The sequence below is a fragment of the Canis lupus genome, chromosome 2, assembly GCF_003254725.2.
Source record: "Canis lupus dingo isolate Sandy chromosome 2, ASM325472v2, whole genome shotgun sequence".
Lineage (NCBI taxonomy): Eukaryota > Metazoa > Chordata > Mammalia > Carnivora > Canidae > Canis > Canis lupus.
This window is the reverse complement of record NC_064244.1, coordinates 7,099,829-7,120,562: the sequence shown is the minus strand read 5'-3', so window position 1 is coordinate 7,120,562 and position 20,734 is coordinate 7,099,829. Positions and strand designations below refer to the sequence as shown.

At 39.8% G+C, this 20,734-nt stretch overlaps 1 protein-coding gene across 3 annotated transcripts in view; it reads right to left on the bottom strand.

Moving 5' to 3' along the window:
- PRTFDC1 (phosphoribosyl transferase domain containing 1) overlaps positions 1-20,734 on the bottom strand; it is a 93,665-nt gene that overhangs the window by 16,927 nt on the left and 56,004 nt on the right. For all 3 annotated transcript variants that reach the window (XM_025463924.3, XM_025463925.3, XM_035713904.2), the window contains exon 4: positions 1,559-1,624. In XM_025463924.3, coding sequence (XP_025319709.1) covers positions 1,559-1,624 — 66 coding nt within the window. The remainder of the gene's footprint in view (positions 1-1,558; positions 1,625-20,734) is intronic.

The window sequence follows — 20,734 nt, the reverse complement described above, 5'->3', positions numbered from 1 at the left end:
GAGATCACTTTAAAATGAGATAGAACACATGATGAGACGAGCATTGGGTGTTATACTATTGCTAGCAAATTTAATTTAAATAAAATAAAAAAATAAAATGAAATCGAAGATGATTTCAGAAAGTAGGAGAGATACCCAATTTGGGGTGCAACCTTCTTCTTGGCATTCATTTGGGATTCTTAGAATTGCCACTTTAACAGTTCTGCTGGTAATAGCCCACAGCAAGAGGTTTGTATCACACACTGTATGGTTTTTCTCTTGTGTCATACACCTGTAAGGCCCCAAATGACTTTAAAGGCCATTTCAGGGTTGTTAAATGTTGTGAATTTTTGGAAATTGTTTAGAGTATTTTAGCTTTCTAGGATGTTATTTTTATTTTTTATTTTTTTGCGGTGCTCAAACTCACAACCATGATATCAAGACCTGAGTGGAGATCAAAAGTCTGAGGCTCCACAGACAGGGCAATTCAGGTGCCCCAAGGTTGTTTTTTCATGCACTGACATCTTCAAATGGTGGTCCAGAGATGTATTAACATAAGCAAGATAATTCCAGTTTTTGTGGAACATAATTTCTGTCTAGATAGCAATGGCACACTTGGATGGCTACTATGCTATCTTCAGGGTAGAGGGAAGGAAGCCGGTTTGTATAGTTAGAGCCCTTGTGACTCTGTAGTTTTCCTAATGTTATTACACAGATTTTTAATACATGTGCCTGCTATTCCTTCTCTCCATCCGGACACTGCATAACAATAACAGCCACAAATATGAGAGATTAAACTTGCGGAAGAAACATTTGACTCAGACAGCTGAAGTTGTTCAAGGATAATGAATACAAAACAAGATAAGTCTGGAGAGCTGTTGCTTGCATTCACAGCAAAATTTGAATCTCAAGTCCCATTTCCACAATGGCCATGTGCTTCATGAAACAACTCTTCCTTCCACGGGATACATTTATGTCACAATCCAAACAGATTTTCACGTAATTATTAAGCATTGGCAGGCTTGGAACTCCATGTTGAAAGTGGAGTTGTGTGCCCCATGAGCTAGTGTATTATGTTCTTTTGCATGAGAGTGAAAAAGGCATAAGGTTGAAAACTGTGCTCTCAAGAAATCCTTTTTTTATTCCCTCCTTAAATTTTAGATATTTCGACAACCCTGTTTAAATGTCTTACTGCAGTGCCTAGGTGCTGAGGCATAGATGAGAGCCAATTTAAAAAAAAGCAGACACATAAAGGAAAAAGCTTCCTTTTCAAGAAGAACCTGCAAGAGGAGAAAAGGAAGAGAGCAGGAGTGCCAAGGGATTTTGTAATGAACTGTTGTCTGAAATGAGATTGGAAGGAAGGTTGGAGACGAAAGATCTGGTCGGGCTCAGGTCTTGGAAGCATTATAAAAGGAGTGTTTTATAAGGAAGAAATCATTAAAAGGATTCACACATCCATTTGCATGAATTAGCAAACCCGGGAGAGTGTCTGAAATGCATTGCAAGAGCTGACCTGAAATGAAGGTCATTGATTTCCCCATGACATCAGTGCAGACCGAGCAGAGTTACATTTACAAACCTTTCCAGCCAGTGTTGAAAGATCATGGCCTCCAATTATCTGCATCTCGCCCATGGACTGGTCGTTCTAAAAAAAAGAAAAGATAATATTTCACTGTACCAGAAAACCTTTACAGCACATTTTCCCCCGTCTACCCAGCTTGCGGCTGGATTGCGCCTGACAAATACGGCACAAATAGCTGGTACAGATTCCTGGTTGCCCCTGGTTACCGAGAGCCACTCGCCTGCTACTGTGTTGGAGACAAAGCATTCTAATGGCTTGAGGGGAGGGGAGAGACTGCGGTGGGGGGATGTTAAAGGAGTGGAGAGAAAACGAACAAACCTAATTTAGGAACACAAAAGTGATGGGAGGTGCCTGAACCTACCCCAAGGCAGAGGGAATTGGGGAAGGCGGTCCTACTCTGGGACCTCCCTGGGTGGAGGGGGCTCCCCTGGGGGCCCCCAGAAGTGGACCACGCATTTGTGTGCTAGGCCAACAAGCCCCAGTACTCCGCCAGCAATCAGATGGTGATTCCCCAAGAGATTAGAGGCCTCCTCTACTCCTGCCAACACAGGTCCAGACTGTCCTCTGAGGTTGAGGGTGATTCTAACAGTTCACAGATCAAGCACTATGGCACTTAGGCCTTCAGGCAGGATTGAAGGCTTCAAGAAACTCTTGCAGTCCCAGGAATATGTCTAAGAGACTTTTTATACCCCTTTCATTAGAGATCATGAGTATTCACTTTTTTTTTTTGCATATGCACTTTTGTGATGTTTTTATATCATACATCATCCTGTCCTAATTAAATCACACACAAACACACACACACACACACACCCCCCAAAATGGATTGTCACATAGCACACATCACAACAAAATAACATGGAGACAGAACAGGAGACAGAAAGCAGGCAACTTTTTTTCTGGCCTCACTGCAGAGATAGGGCAAAGGGCCGGACACACAAACCCTACAGACAGTGGCTCGGAGACCAAGCAAGAATGCGGTCATGTTACAGTCCCTTCTAGCAATAACCCTAGGGAGAAGATGATGGTGCAGGCACCCTGTGAAGGATGTGCTGAACCAGAAAACACCTTAGGTCACTGCTGTGGCTTTCTTAGTTTAGGATTTTCCTCTCTTATTCCAGCAACAAGGCTCTGACTCCTTCCTGGAGGTGGGGTGGAGCTGTGTGGGGCGGGCGGATGTCGTTCATTCCCTAAGGATCAGGTGGGGCCAGGCCTTGCTAGGTAACCAGCTCCGCCTGAAGCCGAATCCAGCCTTGGACTTTCTAGCTACTGAAGCCAGGGTCTCCCCTTAGGAATGTTCCTGGGTTGGTTTGAATTGGATTCTGTCACTTGCAACGGAGTCTCTATCGAGGCATAGTTACTCGTCATAGAATTGGTCATCTGGGAAGGGAAAAAGCAGCCAAATAACCAATAGAACCGTTGTTCCAATGAAGCAGCTGTTTGTCTTTTTACCTTACTGCTTGAGAGAGGAGAAAAATGACCTTAAAATGTTTTCACTTCCTCTTTCTTGGTAAAGCATTCACTCTTTACGGCAACAGAGTGGAAGGGATGCCCAACAATTAGATAAGTCCAAAAAAATTCTTAATGGGAACTGATCTCAAAAGGAGATAGTCAAAGAACATCCAGAATTCACGGATCTCTTGCTGTTTTTGAGTGAACATTTATTTATTTATTTTAAAGATTTTATTTATTTGAGAGAGAAAGCATGAGAGAGAGAGAGAGAATCACAAGCAAGGAGAGGGGTAGAAGGAGAAGCAGACTCTCTGCTGAGCAGGGACACCCCCCTCCCCCCATGCAGGGCTTGATCTCAGGACCCTGGGATCATGACCTGAGCCGGAGGCAGACACTTAACCAACTGAGCCACCCAGGTGTCCCTTGAATAGGCATTTATAATCATACATTCACCAAGAGTCATGCTTTAGGTTAGGAACTTGTCAAAGGAGAAGATTTTCTTGTCACTTTTAGAGGTGCTGAGATATAGGAGTTAACATAGGGGGACTGTCTGCATATTAGACTGAAATGTGTTGTTAATAGCAGCAGGAAAAATAAAATTTCAATACCTCCAGAGGACGGAGGTATGCAGAATTGGATGCAACTACTAGACCACAAAGTTTAATGTAACAAACGAGATTTACCCTCTGCCAAATCAGAGTAAACTTCATAATAATTCTACTATGATCATCTTCATTCTATTGATTGAAAACAAGAACCACACTATATCAGAAACCTAAATAATATGTTATAAGTCACACATTCAGCATGTTGCCACGCAAGTCTTATATCAGAAAGTCTTACTTAGAGTCCAGGTTTATAACATGTTTTTATTATTAGATCTGTCCTTAACTCATCTGGAACTTATGTCTTCCAAGTGTGTATATAGTCAATTGTCCCAATACTACTTATTGAATTGTTTGGGGTATTTTCCCCCCTCTGGTTGGAAATGTCATTTTTATCCTATCTTTCTTTCTCACATGTGAGGGCCAATTTCTATATTCTTCTGTTTCATTAGCCTAAAATGCCCATTTTCACATTCATACATACTGTTAAATTATTATCACTTTTTAGTATTTGGTAGAGAGAGTCCTGTTTTTGTGTTCTTTTTAAGAAATGCTCTTGGCTATTTCTGTATATCTATTTGCCAATTTACTGGGCTGTTATGAAGCTCAAATGAATTAATATATACTAATTATTTAGAACAGAGCCTGGCACACTGTAAATATTTCCCTCCCTCCCTTTCTTCTTCCTGCTTCTCTGCTTCCTCCTTTTTCTCCTTCCCTCCTTCCTTCCTAGGAAATGGTCACTCCTCAGACCTCTCTGGTACTCTGGAGTCTGGAGCTCCCTCTGGTTTGATCACGCCAGCAAAGAAACCTTTCGTGTCTTGCTGGAAGGGAGAGCAGAACTTCCAGGACCATCTTCTCCATTCATCCATTATCCATCACTTTGCTGCTTTTAGTCCATTCCTCCTTCTCTCCACCTTCTAAGAACCTAGAGACTAACTTGTGAGCCTTTCAGGAATTCTGAGGCATGAATCCTGTATTTCTCATTGACAATTCCCTCCATAGGCATTTAGGTGTTCACTTTGCCTATTCGGCTGAGTCAGTGCCCTTCCTTAATCCGTTTTGCCTCCTAAAAAGCCCTGACATCTCTTATCTGCTGAGGTTTTCTTCCCTCCTCTTTGTCCTTGCACATGTATATACCTCATTTATTTCTTTACTAGTATTTTGGTGGGATTTCAGGAGGGAATAGAGCTAATTTTATGCATTCAATCCATTGTGTGTAGCCATGATATTTTTCTGATGGTTCAAGAGCATCCTTTAATTCCTAGGATTGATGTATATTTTTTATTTTTTTTTTTTTTTTTTTTTTTTTTTTTTTTTTTTTTTTTTGGGATGATGTATATTTTTTAAAGATTTTATTTATTTTTCATGAGAGACACAGAGAGAGGGGCTGAGACACAGGCAGAAGCAGAAGCAGCAGGGAGCCTGATGTGGAACTTGATCCCAGGACTCCGGGATCATGACCTAAACCAAAGGAAGACGCTCAATCACTGAGCCACCCAGGCATCTGGATTGATGTATTTTTTAAAACATCATTGGTTTTGATTTGATAATATTTTATTTGGGATTATTTGTCTTATCTTCATATTCATCTCATCTTCATTCATCTTATCTTCCCAAGTCTTATCTTAATAAGACTGCTTCATCTTACTTATTTCATTAGTAAGATTGGCTTATAATTTTAAAGCAAAGTTATACTAGCCTCATACAATTCATTGAGTGGCTATCTTTTTTCTATGCTCTAGAAGACTTTGCATAGGAATGGACTGATCTCTTTTGCTAAGGTTCAGTAGAGCTCAGTATAGGTATTATAGAGCTCAGTATAGGTATTACTTAATCCACAACTTACAAAAGAGGAATCTGAGCAATGAGCATTTACAGACCTTGCTCAAAGAAGAGCTGCTAATAAGTCAAGGGATCCAGTTCAATCCTGGAATTGCCTGGTTCCGTAGTATTCTGGTGTAACCTACCCCAGCCCAGCACCTGCAATATTCCTAGAAGAAAGAAGCCCATAGTATGTCTTTGAGAGGAACCTGGAGAAGGAGTGGATCCTGCTTATACTAATGAAGTGAAATATGTGAGCTTAAATGGCCAAGAGAAGCCAACATCTTGGTAGGAATGCTGGCAGCAGTTATGTAGATTTAAAGCGCCAAGGGAATCTCTGACATTTGGTTCAGGCTTCCTTGAAGGAAATATTTTGGAAATTACCAGTTTAGGTGACCTGGTCTCCAGGTACAAAAAGGGCATGCCCAAGTAGCCCTGCAAGTGTGGCGATTCCTCCCATGGAGATTTTGGACTGCTTAGATAATGTTTAGGAAAAAAAAAAAACATTACTGAGCAAGAATAAATATCCTGAATTCCTGTCCTTTTGAGGAACAGGAAGGGGAAAAGTAAGGAAAATAAATAAACAAAAAACCACTCTCTAAGCCATTCATTTTCTTTCTTTTTTTTTTTTAAGATTTATTTATTTATTTATTTATTTATTTATTTATTTATTTATTTATTCATGAAAGACACACACACACACACACACACACAGAGAATGAGAGAGAGAGAGAGAGGCAGAGACACAGGAGGGAGAAGCAGGCTCCACGCAGGGAGCCCGATGGAAGACCCCATCCCAGGTCTCCAGGATCATGCCCTGGGCCGAAGTCAGACGCCAAACCCAGGGATTCCCCTAAGCCGTTCATTTTCAAAGTCAGAGACACCTGCTTCAGAATCTGTACACAGGAGAGCTTTTTCAATATTCTCAGTTACCACAGATCCCTCAACTTTGCTTTCCCCCCATGAGTCTTATTTTTCCTCTCAGCTATTCTGTGCTCAGTAAGGTCATTGATCCTATATTAAATGGATAGAGATACAAAACAAAAACCAGAGATACTTCATTATAAGGAGTTTTAATGACCAAACTGCCTGAGTTTCTAATTAAAAGGGTGCAAACGACTATTCTTTTTTTTTTTTTTTAAACTCTAACATTTGATGCCAAGTCACAGAACGAGGACAGGTAAATCGGTTCCAGCATTCCCAGTTTTCTTTTCAACCAGTGGTTGATGTAGGACAGGACTCTTCACTGGATCCCTTAGTCCTTTAAGCTGCCTGATGTCAGAGTGGAGGGCACAGAGCAGTCAAAGCCTGTGTAGCTTCTGTGCCCCTTGCTTCAAACAGAGCAATTCCACTTACATCGGCTGGATTCAAAGTTAGTTGGTGCAGGCAAAAAAAAAAAAAAAACGTTCTAAAATAATTGTGTTAGTGTTTTCTCCTTTGAAATTGGCTTACTTTTTGGTTTCCTGTTCACTTAAATACCCATCTGCTTCTGAGATCGTTTAGGAACTCATTCTTACAAACTATGGGGGAGAATGCTGTGGAAAGAAGAATGTGGGGGTTAACTGACTAGGCAGCTGGGGTCCCCAGCTACCCTCAAGGACCAGACTGTCTGGGTTCTACTCACAGCTCCACTCTCCATTAGTTGTAGGACCTTGAGGAAGTTACTTAACCTTTCAGTGCCTCAGTTTCCCTATTTGAAAAAAAGAGCATATTAATAGTTTCCATCTCTTAAGATTATTGGAAGACTAAATGAATTCATGTTCATGAAGCACTTAAAAAGGTGCATTTAAAATTAGCAAGTACGTAAACTAGGCCCTGTATTCTCCTAAGGAACTTGCATATCTACCTGGTGCCCAAACACTGACTTTGTGATGTATTCTTTGTTCGGTCCACTCAGCATATTACTACTCTGCGGGTGCCATGCACTCTGTGGTTAGGGTTTACCAAGGCTAACCACTACCCATGAGGCATGTGGGTGAGGAGGACTCATGTCCTTGCACTGCCACTTTGTATCTCGACGGCAGCTTTGGTTAAAAACGACCTCATATGTGTTTTCTTTTGGGGTTTCTCAGTGACCTCCCAGTTCCCACACTGTGGTGTCTGAAACTTTACAGTGGATCATTTGGTGGGCATAATTTCTGGCATTCCACTCTTCTGTTTTCATCCTTCTCAACAGGCAGAAACCAGAGATTGTGCTCTGACCTACTTTTGTACTTAGCTCTCATTGGATCCTTGTGGGAGCCACCTACAAGTCAATAGAGCAAGGAGTTTACCTTGAAACTGCCTTACAAGATGGCAGCAGAAGGTCTGTGGTAGAACGTGAGATTGGATGGCTGGGTTTCTGCTCTCTTTCCAGGCCCAGCTGCATTTTTACTTTGGAGATCATAAGATACCCTAGTTTCTTTCACCATTTAGCTTAACCATAAATTCACCATTTTAGCTTAATGTAATCTAAAATTGATTTATATACTACTTATAAACAAAAGAACCTCAACTAAGATACCATGCTAACTTACAGGAAAAAGTATTTGCAAATTTTGATAAATATTACTAGTGACAAATTACTTGTGGCACATCTCATCCTTATTGATGAACACCACTGTCCTGCATTGAGACCTCAGGAGTTCCCGGCATACAATCTACTGTGTTACCCTCTGTGTCTTAGCCTATACTTGTTCACACCACACTTCTCCAACTTTCTTCACATGGGTAATTCACACTCTTTCATCAAGACTCAGTTCAGGCCTCATCTCTTTTAGGAAGCTTTCCTAGAGTCCCCTGGACTTTATATGTGTCCCAAGAACACTCTATGCAGATCTGCATGTTAATAGAGCATAATCAACTGGAATTTTTTATGAATGTAACAATTGCCAATAGAATGGAAACTCCTTCAGCATAACAGCCTTATTATCATCCTAATTGTATCCTCTGTTGCTGGCACATTGTGGTATCCAGTGTTTCTGAAGCCATACTGAAGCATCTGAGTACATACATTGGCTATATTTTTAATACTTCTCCTACTTAGCAACAAGTGTTCTTGGCAGCACTTGGTTTCTATTCCTTTAAGCTCTTTCTCCAGCTGTCCAGAAGCCTAAAGGAGCTTATTACTCAATGGGAGTCAGAGAAAAATGAAAATTATAAACCAACTCGTGAGAAATAACAGTAAAGCTCAATTGAGAAGGACTTAAATAAAGTTGACTTGAGTAACATGGAAGATGGGAATATGGGAAAAATGTAAACCTTCCTCTGTTATGTCTGATTTCCATCCAAATTATATTTCTTTATTCTCATGCTTTTATTATGTCAGTTCCCAAACAGTCTCCTCAATATTTTTAAAAACCTAAATGCACATATCCATGTGAATTCTGAACACTAAAATTGTGAGAATATGATTTATTAAGATACTTAATAATAGGAATTCATTTCATGATTAGTAAAAGATACATTTTAAAAGCCAAACTCATATTTTAACCAGAAAAAAAATCAAATAGGTTAGTATGTACAATTTCATTCATTTGGAAGTCCACATGTATTTTGCATCTCCTGAATTTGGTGTGTCTAACTTTCCAAACATGATGTGACTTTATTCGAAGACAAAATGTCTTTCTGTTTAATGACAATGATTTATTACTCCATTGTGATTGGTATTCTACTCCACCCAGTCTCCAAGAGGGGTAGTGGTTAGCTAAGAGTAATCTCTACCCAACAGAGAAAGGCTCTTTTCTTTATGAGAAATGAAGGAGAGTTGAGTTAGAAGAAGGGGCCACAATGATGTGAAGAATCTATAGGCTAGAAGGAATAATGAAGGGTCATCAAAAAGAAAGAAAGAAAAAAGAAGAGAAGGAGGGAAGAAGGAGAAAATAGACCTTTATTTTAATTTAGTTATAAAGGACCCCTGGAAGGAGGAAACACAGTTTGAAAACAGATCCAGTGGGTTTGCTTTACATGAACTCTGTTTGAAATCTTGAAGCAGGATATCCTTCTGTTTTGAATCTTAGTATGGACTGCTGTTTTGGTTTAAGTTATGCTTTTAAATTATGGATCAGAAGGACAAACAAGTGAAGCCTCTCAAAACATGTGAGTGACCCCAAAAGACTTCAGTAAAATCTGTGTTTTAAAACGTGGATGGCCATATTGCAGTGGTGACTCTTTCTTGAAAGACCATTTTCTCCATACAATTTTTTCCCCCTAAATAACCCAGGGAAGATTTATAATTATAACTTAAAAAAAAACACAATTGAAAATAGTTGTTCAACAGTAATGAAATCTTAAACCAGCTCTCATGAACTGGTTTTAGGATTGCCAGGGGAAGGAATGGTGGACAGCAAAGACCAAGACTGGCAGCCGATAGCATGCCAGAGAAACTTCTAGAACACACACCACTTTTGGACATTAAACTTGGGTCTATCTTCTTTCCTACCCAATTATACTCTGGGTCCAAAGAGTTCTGCTCTCTTGTGTCACTTCTTAGCTCAAAATATTTCTGAAGATGCATGCTGCAAAATGATGTCTGATTTTGTCTGATTTCTTTTTCCACCCTCAGAGCCAGGCAAGAGGGGCCCTGCATACCACAAACACCAAAACACAAAGACATTTACTTTTTTTCTTTTTCGTCTAATAAGGAAGTTTCTGGAAAATTCTGTAACAGTTTGAGCTAATGAGAATTATGCAACAGGGACATGTGTGCTGAACTGGGCTTTGCTCTCTATCCCCTTGTAGAGTCAGGTTTGTTGTGGGGGGGGGCGATGGGGAGTATGGTGGTGGAGAAAGGCAAGCCTTTTCTTGGGAAACCAGAAAAAGGGGCTGATATTTCTTCAAATTGGTGACCCTAAATCACTCAAAGCAGGTGTCTCAGAGACCAAGCTCCCCAGATAACCAGATAACTGTGTTCCCTCTTACCTCTCTACTCAGAAGGTATAGTCTTGGTGGCACCTGAATCAGGAGAAAGAGGCCTGTGGGAGAAGAACCTAGCTGTCCCAACTCCCTGAAGAGCTGAAGTGGGTCAGTCTCTTGTGGGTTTTAGGCAGGTTCAGTCACCACCCAGGAGCTGGTCCTGGGCCCAGCTTATGCCCTGCCCTGCCCTGCCCAACAGACACAGGCTCTGCTCAGGCTTGCAGCCTGCAGGGATGATGAGTACAGTTCCTTTCATCTCCAGCTCAGGTGATCTGGGTAGAAACATGAACCCAGCCATGGACAAAGTTATAAAACTTCAAAATATTACATATTTAGAAATATGGTATGTGGATCTGCATTTGTAATTTTGCCTTGGGCCCTGTAAATATTAGAAGCAAGGCTGACTTTGAGAACCATTTCTTAAAAAGATTTCATTTATTTATTTATTCATGAAAGACAGAGAGAGAGAGAGAGAGGCAGAGACACAGGCAGAGGGAGAAGCAGGCTCCATGCAGGGAGCCCGATGTGGGACTTGATCCCGGGACTCCAGGATCACGCCCTGGGCCAAAGGCAGGTGCCAAACTGCTGAGCCACCCAGGGATCCCACTTTGAGAATCATTTACTGAACATTTACTAAGTGCCAGGCACTATGCTAAACACATCACTTTTATGAATTCTAACAAAATCCCATGAGGTACCATCCAGCAACCATACTCTTTGGTATTTACCCAACAAGTTGAACATTTATGTCCACACAAAAACTTACACTTGAATGTTTACAGCAGTTTTATTCATAGTTACCAAAACTTGGAAGCAACGGAGATGTCCTTCAGTACGTGAGAGGATAAATAAACTGTGGTACTCCCAGACAATGGAATATCATTTAGTGCTAAGAAAGAAATGAGCTATCAAGCCATGAAAATACATGGAAGATGGTTAAATGCATATTCCTAGCGAAGATGCCAATCTGACAAGGGTATATACTCTATGATTCCAACCATAAAACATTCTGGGAAAGGCAAAACTATGGAGACAGTAAAGATCAGTGGTTTTCAGAGGTTGTGGGGAGGATGCATAAGTGGAACACTTATAAGTGGAACACAGGAGATTTTTAGGGTAGCATAAATACTCTAGGATACCATAATGATGGATATGTGTCATTACACATTTGCCCAAACACATAGTTTTGAGGTGTCAATGTAGGTTGTAACATATGTAACCAGTTGTAACATATGTAACACTCTGGTGAGGGATGTTGATAGTGGGGGAAGCTGTGGGTGTATGGGGTCGGGGGTACATGGGAACTCTCTGTACTTTCCCCTCAATTTTGATGTGAACCTAAAACTGCTCTAAAAAATTAAGTCCATTTAAAAAAAAATCTTATGAGATAACAAGTACTGTTATCATCCCAATTCAAGTAACTTTGCTAAATAACAGTAACAGGTTCCACAATTGGAAAGTGACAGAGCTGGAAACAAGATAAACCTCTGTCTTGCTCCAAAGCCTCCACTGAACTAATACATTCTAGAGTTTTTCTCTAGGGTCTGATCAGAATCTACCTTCATACTATACTTCGTCTCCCCTAGAGGTGTGTGTCATATTCACATGAATCACCCGTACAGACTGTGATCTTGAGGCCTGAGAATCTGCATTCCTAGTGAGCTCCCAGGTGATGGGGAGGGGACAGGTCCCTAGGCCACCTCTCAGTCATCAAGGTCTATGTTCTACCCTGCCAGCTAAGTCCAGCGCACACCTTGCATTTTATCATCGTGTGTCTTATGGATGCTCCCTCCACCCAGAATGTTTTTATGTCACGTCTCTTCTTGTTAAAATCATAACTTTCCTAGACATATAAAGTAAACATCACCTGATCCTCAACCCACCACCACCATCAGCCAGAATTGATTTCTCCCACCAAGGTCTTTCCTTTGCATTAAGCATCAATTCCTGCAGTTCTTGTTATACTACTATTCCTTGCTCATCACCTATGCATCTGTTCACTTTTGCTATTCTAAAGGCAACTTGGGGATAGAGACTTTAGATCTTTCATCTTTGTACGTTCCTTAACACTGAGCAAGCCTTGGATGCAGAATGGAACATGACGTGTTCCCCTTTTCTGTACAGTGAGGACAATAACACTGTTACTGTTATTGTTTGGATTGTGAGATTTAAGTCAAATGTCATATGTAAAGTGCTTTGCCCAGAGTAGGCCCCTGATAAATATTTATTGAATTGGATTTTCCTTCTCTGTTATCCATAAAAGGGAAGGGGGAGAGTGTGGGAGTGAATTAATGACAAAGCCAGGCCTACCTTAAAGTATCTTAATCATATGAATAACTTTATTCACATGATTTTTTTTCTCTCTATCAAGCTCTACTTCACTTTGTTTTGTTTATTAACTTCCAGTCATTCATGTAACTAAAATTTATCAGTATTTATAGAAGGAACCTGGAGTATTATTTCCTGGTTCACATTTTCTATGGAAATCATTGTCTAAAACTCAACATGGCTTACAGACACAAGGAATAAATGTGTCCTTACATCATGGTAAAGTATAAGGTAATGTAACGATACATTTAATGTACATCTATAATCTAGTGGTATGTCCATATAACTCAAAACAACCAAATTTAAAATTAGGTAATGGTTTTCAGGTAACATGATTGTATAAGAAGAAATAATTATGACCAGACACAATGGTTATCTTAACCAATTACTCACCAGGACACCTTGGAAAACTCACTTGATTTCTCATTTACTCCATCTGAAAAATGGGGATAATACTGCCTGCCTTACTTGCTTCCCAGAATTCATGTCAAGAACAAATAGGTTGCCAATGCTTGCAAATGCTACAAAAAATAGAGCATACTTTTTATGTGCAAAAATGCACTAACAATATCCTCAGCCACAATACAAAGCTAGAGGGAAAAGGCAATTTATATGAAATACAAAGAAAGTAGAATACCAAATGTCAAGCATTTCATTTACTATTACTATATATTAGGTTTATAGTTTTGCGCCAACTTCTCCAGGTATCTAATGAGACATGAGCATTACGTGAGAAGGTTCGAGAGCAGAATGCTTCTAAGGTCACCTTTTATTTTTCAGAATAAGAAAAGATGGTTTATGTGATGTAGGCATGTTGATTGGCAGTGCAGGCTTGCAAATTCCTTCAGTATTAAGTCATGTCTTCAAAACTGGGTGGGGCGCTGAGTTATTAAATTTTTTCTTTGCCTCTGGAGGCCAGGGCTTGGAAGTAGCTGAAGACTACATGTGAACTGAGCTGGGTGGTCTCGGGAAAATTCTGTGTAAACAGCGTTGCTCATCTAAAAGTAGCACAATACCCTGCACATCTGTCTGTCCATATTATACAAACAGAATCTGGACTCCATTAATGTGCCTGAGGAATAAATTATTCTCTAATAAATATTTTTATAATCACAGTGGAAAGGAAGGGTCTAGGACAGCAAAGGAAATGAGACTCTGCTGTACCAATTTGTTGGCGGAAGCCTGGAAGAAGAATGGGAGAAGGGAGTAGACCACAGCTGTGTCTGACTTAAAGTGGGCATGCCTTCTTTAAGATGGGAAAGGTGGGGTTCCATATAGACTAAGGTACAGGAGAGTACCTTATACTATACTTGCCATTGAGGAATGCCAGATCACCCAGGGAAGGTGGCTTTTGCTCTTAGGTCCTACCAGACGATCAAAGAAGAACTCAATGACGCATCCAACTAAGGCTGTAGACCCGACAACCTCTGTGCCCCAAAAGTCAGAATGGCCACATGAGGTGGCCTGACAGAGCCAGCAGCCATGGAACAAGGCACGTGGGCTGTTGCTTATGCATCCACATATTACTAATGCATAAATACCTACTCTTCTCTCTTTACGCTCATCAAGTATTTGTTGTCATTGGCTGATGACACCAGGGCCTTTGTTTTGTAAGAGTAGCAGGAGAAGTTGTCTGAGTCAGAGATGGCAGGAAAGAGAGAAGAGGAAGCTGGAGGCTGATATGACCACTGTTCTCTGTCTGGTTCCTTTGACTGCATTTGAGCCCTGATGTTGGAGGACTGAACTGCTTTCATTAGAGGCTACGATTCTAGGAAGAGTCAAAGGTCTGAAGCAGGGCACATTCACAAATGTTTGGGGGCCCTGCCTCTGTGAAAAATCTAATCCTGCCCTGGTACCCACACTGGCACAGACACAGGCACTCACAACAGGCACCGTTAGCAGTGGCCTCAGTACCAATCCTAAGAAGGGGCTTCTCAGGAAGAAACCCTGAAAGCAGGTACTGGAGCAGGGCCTGGCAGAGTAGGTGGCAGATGGTCTGTAGTAACTGCAGCTGACAGACTGACTTATAGACACATGTAAGGATGCCCTTGTGAACTCAGAAATAACTGAAGAGTAAATTCTTAACTGGGCAGGTGGGAAACGTGTAATCCCAACTCAGTGCACTTTGGCATACTCATACCTGGATCTACTTTTTTAGTTAGTGACTGGTAGTGCTAAAGGTGAAAGCTGCATAGAGAATGATATTTGGGTTTTAGAAACTTCGAATATTTATTTGGTATTTATATAACCTCCCTCTGATTACATCAAATTCATTTGCTGTCAAGTTCACAATGTCCTTCACATAACGGAGTTCATGAAACTGTTTCCTATTATGGCACTTTGGTTTTTTATTTAAAAATTTTAAGGGAGTGATTTTTGTTGTTGTCGTAGTTTTAAAATCTCATTGTATTTTGATAAGTCCCTGTGACTTCTGCTGCTTGCCAAGATGGAATAACAAAGACCAGATTTATCCTCTTTCCTTAAAAAAAAAAAAAAAAAAAAAAAAAAGCAAATTGTGGGCAACAACAGTTTCAAGACACTGGATGTCAGGCAACAAAGAAGAGCAATCTCTGAGATGGGAACAAATGAAGTGGATCCTAGGACTGCCTAGTTAACTGTCTTGGTAGAGTTTTCAGGCCATAGCATAGGGAAGGAGAAATGGTGGGGCCTGGGAGACTGAGTGGAAAGGATGTAGCTGAGCATCCTGGAAGAACCTGACAGCCATTTCTCAGGACAGGATACCAGAGGGAAGGCCTGCAGAAGGAGAATCAGCAGCTCTACAGATACAGATGAAGAATCTACCTGATGCCAAGGAAAGAACCATCTAAATGGATTAGAAGGAACAGTGCCCAACATAAACAGGGCCAGGAATAGTGCCTGTCCCCACCAGAAAGGGAAATCCCACAATTGATGGGGAGTTACGTAGAGTATTCTGGAGGATCTTGCCTCAGTGGTGAAGCATTACTAGCCCTAGCACGAGGTTTGCTCTGGACCCACCTAACAAATCATAAATATATGATTTGAAATGATCTAACTGCTTCCAAGTAACAACTACATCTCAAAATAAGGCTCAAGAATATATAAGGGAATAAAAAAAATTACCCAGCCATAAACAAACGAAAAGATGCTCCTCATTACTAATCATAAGAGAACAGCAAATCAAAACTACAATGAGATATCACCTCACAACCGTTAGCATGGCTACTATCAAAAAACCAGAAAATAACAAGTGTTGATGAGGATGTAGAGAAACTGGAACCCTTCTACATTCTTAGTGCAAATGTAAAATGGTGCACCCTCCTTAGAAAACAATGTGGTGGTTCCTCAAAAAATTAAAAATAGGATTACCGTGTGAAACAGCAATTCTACTTCTGGGTATATATCCAAAGGAACTGAAAGCAGAATGTTGAAGAGATATTTGCACACTCCAGTTCACTGCAGCATTATTCACAACAGTCAAGAGGTAGAAATAACCCAAATGTCCAACAGTGGATAAACAAAATGTGGTATATGGATATAATGGAACATTATTCAGCCTTAAAAAGAAGAAAACTTTGTCATATGCTGAAACATGGATGAACCTTGAGTTATGCTAAGCAAAGTAAGACAGTCACAAAAAGACAAATACTGGTAGCTTCCACTTATTTGAGGTGACTAAAGTAGTCACAATAATAGAAATAGAAAGTAGAACTGTGGCTGCCAGGGACTTGGGAGAGGAGGAAATGGGTGAGTTGTTCAGTTTCACAGAGTTTCAGCTTTGCAAGATAAAAATTTCTAGAGGTCTCCTACCAACAAAGTGGAATACTGCACACTTAAAAATTATTAATATGGCAAGTTTTATGTGTTTTTTATTTTTTCAAATAATTGTGTTTATTTAAGAAATTCATCACACCATAAGGTACAATTCAAAGTGTTTGACATCTAATGAAAAATTCTTAGGCACAGAAAGAGGCAGGAAAATGAAGAAAATAAAAATCAATTGAAACCAACCAAGAACTGATCCAGATGTTAGAAGATAAGGACATTAAAATAGTTCTTAGAGTTGTATTCTGTATGCTCAAAACCTTAGAGACTTGGAAGATATAAAATTTTTAAAAGACACAAATGGAGCTTCTAAAGATGAAAAGTAAAATATCTAAGATGAAAAATGCATGAGTGTGGTGGGCATAATTCTAAGATGGTGCCAGGACTCCCATCCTCTGGTATACACATCCTTGAGTGTGAAAGAAACCGTGAATATGAAGGAATATCACTCCTACACTTATGTTATCATATATGGCAACAGGAATTTTTCAGATGTGATTAAAATCCCCAATCAGTGCATTTTAGCTAAACAAAAGGGAGATGACCCAGGTAGGTCTGAGAACTCAGAGGAGTCCATCAAAGAAATAGGAAGCTTGCTGGCTTTGGGAAGCAGACACACATTCTGCTGGCTTTGTGAACAGCTGGCTTTGTGAACTGCCACGCTGTGGAGAAAGCCAAGTGGCAGGGAATAGGGGGCAGTCCCCAGTAGGTGAGGACTGCCCACCACTGATAGCCAGAAAGAAAGTGAGACACTTCACTTGCAGCCGTGAGGAAATGAATTCTGGCAGCAACCTGGAGGAGCTTGCAAGGGTGTATTTCCTGAGCTGGCTTTATAAGGATGCATCCAGTTGACAACCTTGGGAGACCCTGAACATCCTGGCACCAGACTCCTGACCCTGACAATGTGGGATCACAAATGTCTGTTGTTTTAATCTGTTAAATTTGTAGTGATTTGTCATGCAGCAATAGAGAACTCATACAGATGACAAGATGAATGGCAGACGAGATACTGTCGGAGAAATGATTAGTGAGCTTGAAAACAGCAATAGAGAGTGCCCCAAATGGAACACATAGACAAAAAACAATTTTTAAAAGGTAAAAAGATCATCAATGAGCTGTGGAGCAACTTTAAGATATGGCCTAAATGACATGTCTGTAGAGCTCTTGAGAATGGGAGGTGGTGAAGAAAATTATTAGAAGAAATAATACCTGAAAATCTCCAGGTTTGACTAAATATATACACCCACAGATCCAAGAAGCTTAACAAAATCCAGGTACAAGTCATATGAAGAAAACGACACCAAAGCATGAAAATAATCATGACAATGTAGCTCTGGTTAGAAACAATTCAAGTGAGAAGATAATGGCACAACACATTTAAAGTACTGAAAAAAGACTGCCAATCTAGACTTCTGTACCCAGCAAAATTATCATTCAAAAACCAGGAATGAGGGGCGCCTGGGGGCGCTGAGTCCATTTAGCATCCGACTCTTGACTCTGGCTCTGGTCATGACCTCAGGGTCATGAGATCGAGCCCTGCAAAGGGCTCTGCGCTAGGCATGGAGCCTGCTTAAGACTCCCTCTCTCCCTCTTCCTCTGCCCCTTCCCTCAATGTGTGCTCTCTCTCTCTCCAAAAAGGGTGGTGATATAAAAATGGTGTCAGACATACAAAAGCTGAAGTAATTCATCAGCAGCAGAACTACACTGGAGAAAAAGTTAAAGGACAAACTGCAAGCAGGAGAAAGATGATCTGAAAAGGAAATATGGGTTTGCACAAAGGATGAGAATGACTAGATATGGTTAAGTACATAAATAAGTAGAAAAGATTTTTTACATTTTGTATTGAAACCTTGGTACTGAAATCTTTTAAAAAAGTACACTGTCAATTTTGGAATAATTGCAAATTTAAAGAAAAGTTGCAAAGTTAGTTGAAAGATTTACTGTATACCCTCTACAAAGTTCCTTCTATTGTTAACATATTAGATAGCTGTGGTCTATCTGTCACAACTAAGGAACCAGTATTATTATATTACATTAACTAAACCCTCAAGTTTATTTGGAGATCAGTAATGTCCTTTATCTGTCTCCCATTCAGGATACCACATTATATATAGTCATCATGTCTCTAGCCTACTCTGGCCTTAACTATTTCTCAGAATTTCCTTTTTTTGTGACCTTGACAGTTTTGAGGAGTGCCAGTCAGATGTTTTGTAGAATGTTCCTCAGTTTAGGTTTGTGAGATATTTTTCTCATAGTTAGACTGGATTATGGGTTCCTGACAAGATGATCACAGAGTTGAAATGGCATTTTCATTAAATTATACCAAGGGTACATGCTATCAACATGACTTGTCACTCATGATATTAACCTTGATCACCTGGTCAGGAAATTGTTTGCTAGGTTTCTCCACTACCCAGTGACTCTTTTTTCCTCTGCTTTCTATATTCTGCTAAGTCACTAAGCACAGCCTACACTCAAGGGATGGGGAATTTATCTCCTTCTCTTGGGAAAGGGGTGTCTACATAAATTACATAGAATTTTTGGAGTCCATCTTATTTTTTCAAATATGGATGTGCATAGGTATGAAATGCATCAGGAAAAGTAACTATGTGAATGTACATAAGACTTAGTTTCTTATTATTTACATTCCCTTAAAAGAATTATCTTTAAATGAAAATTTAGAAAGTAATAATATATTGTGGCATTTATAACACATGTATTAGTAAAATACATGATAACAATAGTGTGAAGTCCAGAAGTGTAAAAATGTAAATATATTATTATAAGGTTCTTATAACCATAGATGAAATGGTATATTACAACTTCAAGGTAGACTGTGGTAAGTTAAAGATGTTTCTATAAATGCCGAACAACCACTAAATTAAAAAAGAACTCAGAGTTTGGGCTAGTTAGCAAACAGAGGCGATATATCAGAATCACAAAAAATAATGAAATGAAAAGAAGGCAGAAAATAGTAAATGATGGGGAGAAATAACAAGATGACAGATTTGAACCATATCGATAATCACATTGAATATATATGGTATCCACATCACAAGTAAAAAACAAACGGTATCACATTGGCTACATGCTGCCTTCAAGACACCAGCCTCTGCATATTAAGAAACAAATAGGGTAAAAGTAAAAAGCAAAAAAAGAAAAGAAAAATATATAACATTAGTATTCATTAAGGAAATACAAATTAAAACACGATGAGACACCTCTTTTCCTTTGAATGGGAAAAATTAAAAACTATATCAAGTGTTGGTGAGGAGATGTGAAATGGTACAGCCAATTTGGAAAACAATTGAAAGGTTTTTAGAAAATTAAACATGCATCTACTATAACATCCAGCCATTCACCCCTAATTATTTATTTATTTTATTTTTTAAAATTTATTTATTTATTTATTTATTTATTTATTTATTTATTTATGATAGTCACAGAGAGAGAAAGAGAGAGAGAGGCAGAGACATAGGCAGAGGGAGAAGCAGGCTCCCATGCACCGGGAGCCCGATGTGGGATTCGATCCTGGGTCTCTAGGATCGCGCCCTGGGCCAAAAGCAGGCGCCAAACCGCTGCGCCACCCAGGGATCCCCCTAATTATTTATTTAAGTAAAAAAAAAAAATCCTATGTCCACACAAAGACCTGTTACAAATATTCATAACAACTGTATTTGTGGTAGTCCCAAACTAGAACCTACCCACATGTCCATCAACAGGTGCCAAGTAGATGGGTTCAAAGAAGGCTGCTGAGCACAGGAGGTGGAATGAATGTGTGTGAATGAATGCCCAGTAAGATGCCTACGCTAATACGCTAAGTTGCTGGGCCCACATGTGCCTGTAAAGATGCTTATTGATTGACCATTTTCAAAGAGGCTTTCACATCAAGTTAAGTTGTTTTTTTTTTTTTAGGAGAGCTCATTTTTAAAAAAAATCAATACACATATTTAATGAATGTTAAATATTTACCCTCTACTGTAGCCAAAATTCTAGGCATTCACTCCAAGTCTTCTAATCCCATTGCCACCATAGAGACCAAGTCAAACTTCTTTCCAATATGCCTTTTAAATCCACTTCAAGTCACTAGTGTTCTGATTAAGTCACTTCTTAAAACTTCCAGCCTCCTTCTCTTTACTCACCACCATCTCTCTCTTCTGCACATTCACCCCTGACTCTCATCTGCTCAGATTGGCTATGCACTATTATTTTTACCCCCTACAGTCAAAATAAATCCTCTTCTCTTCCCATTTATCTGTTGCTGGGG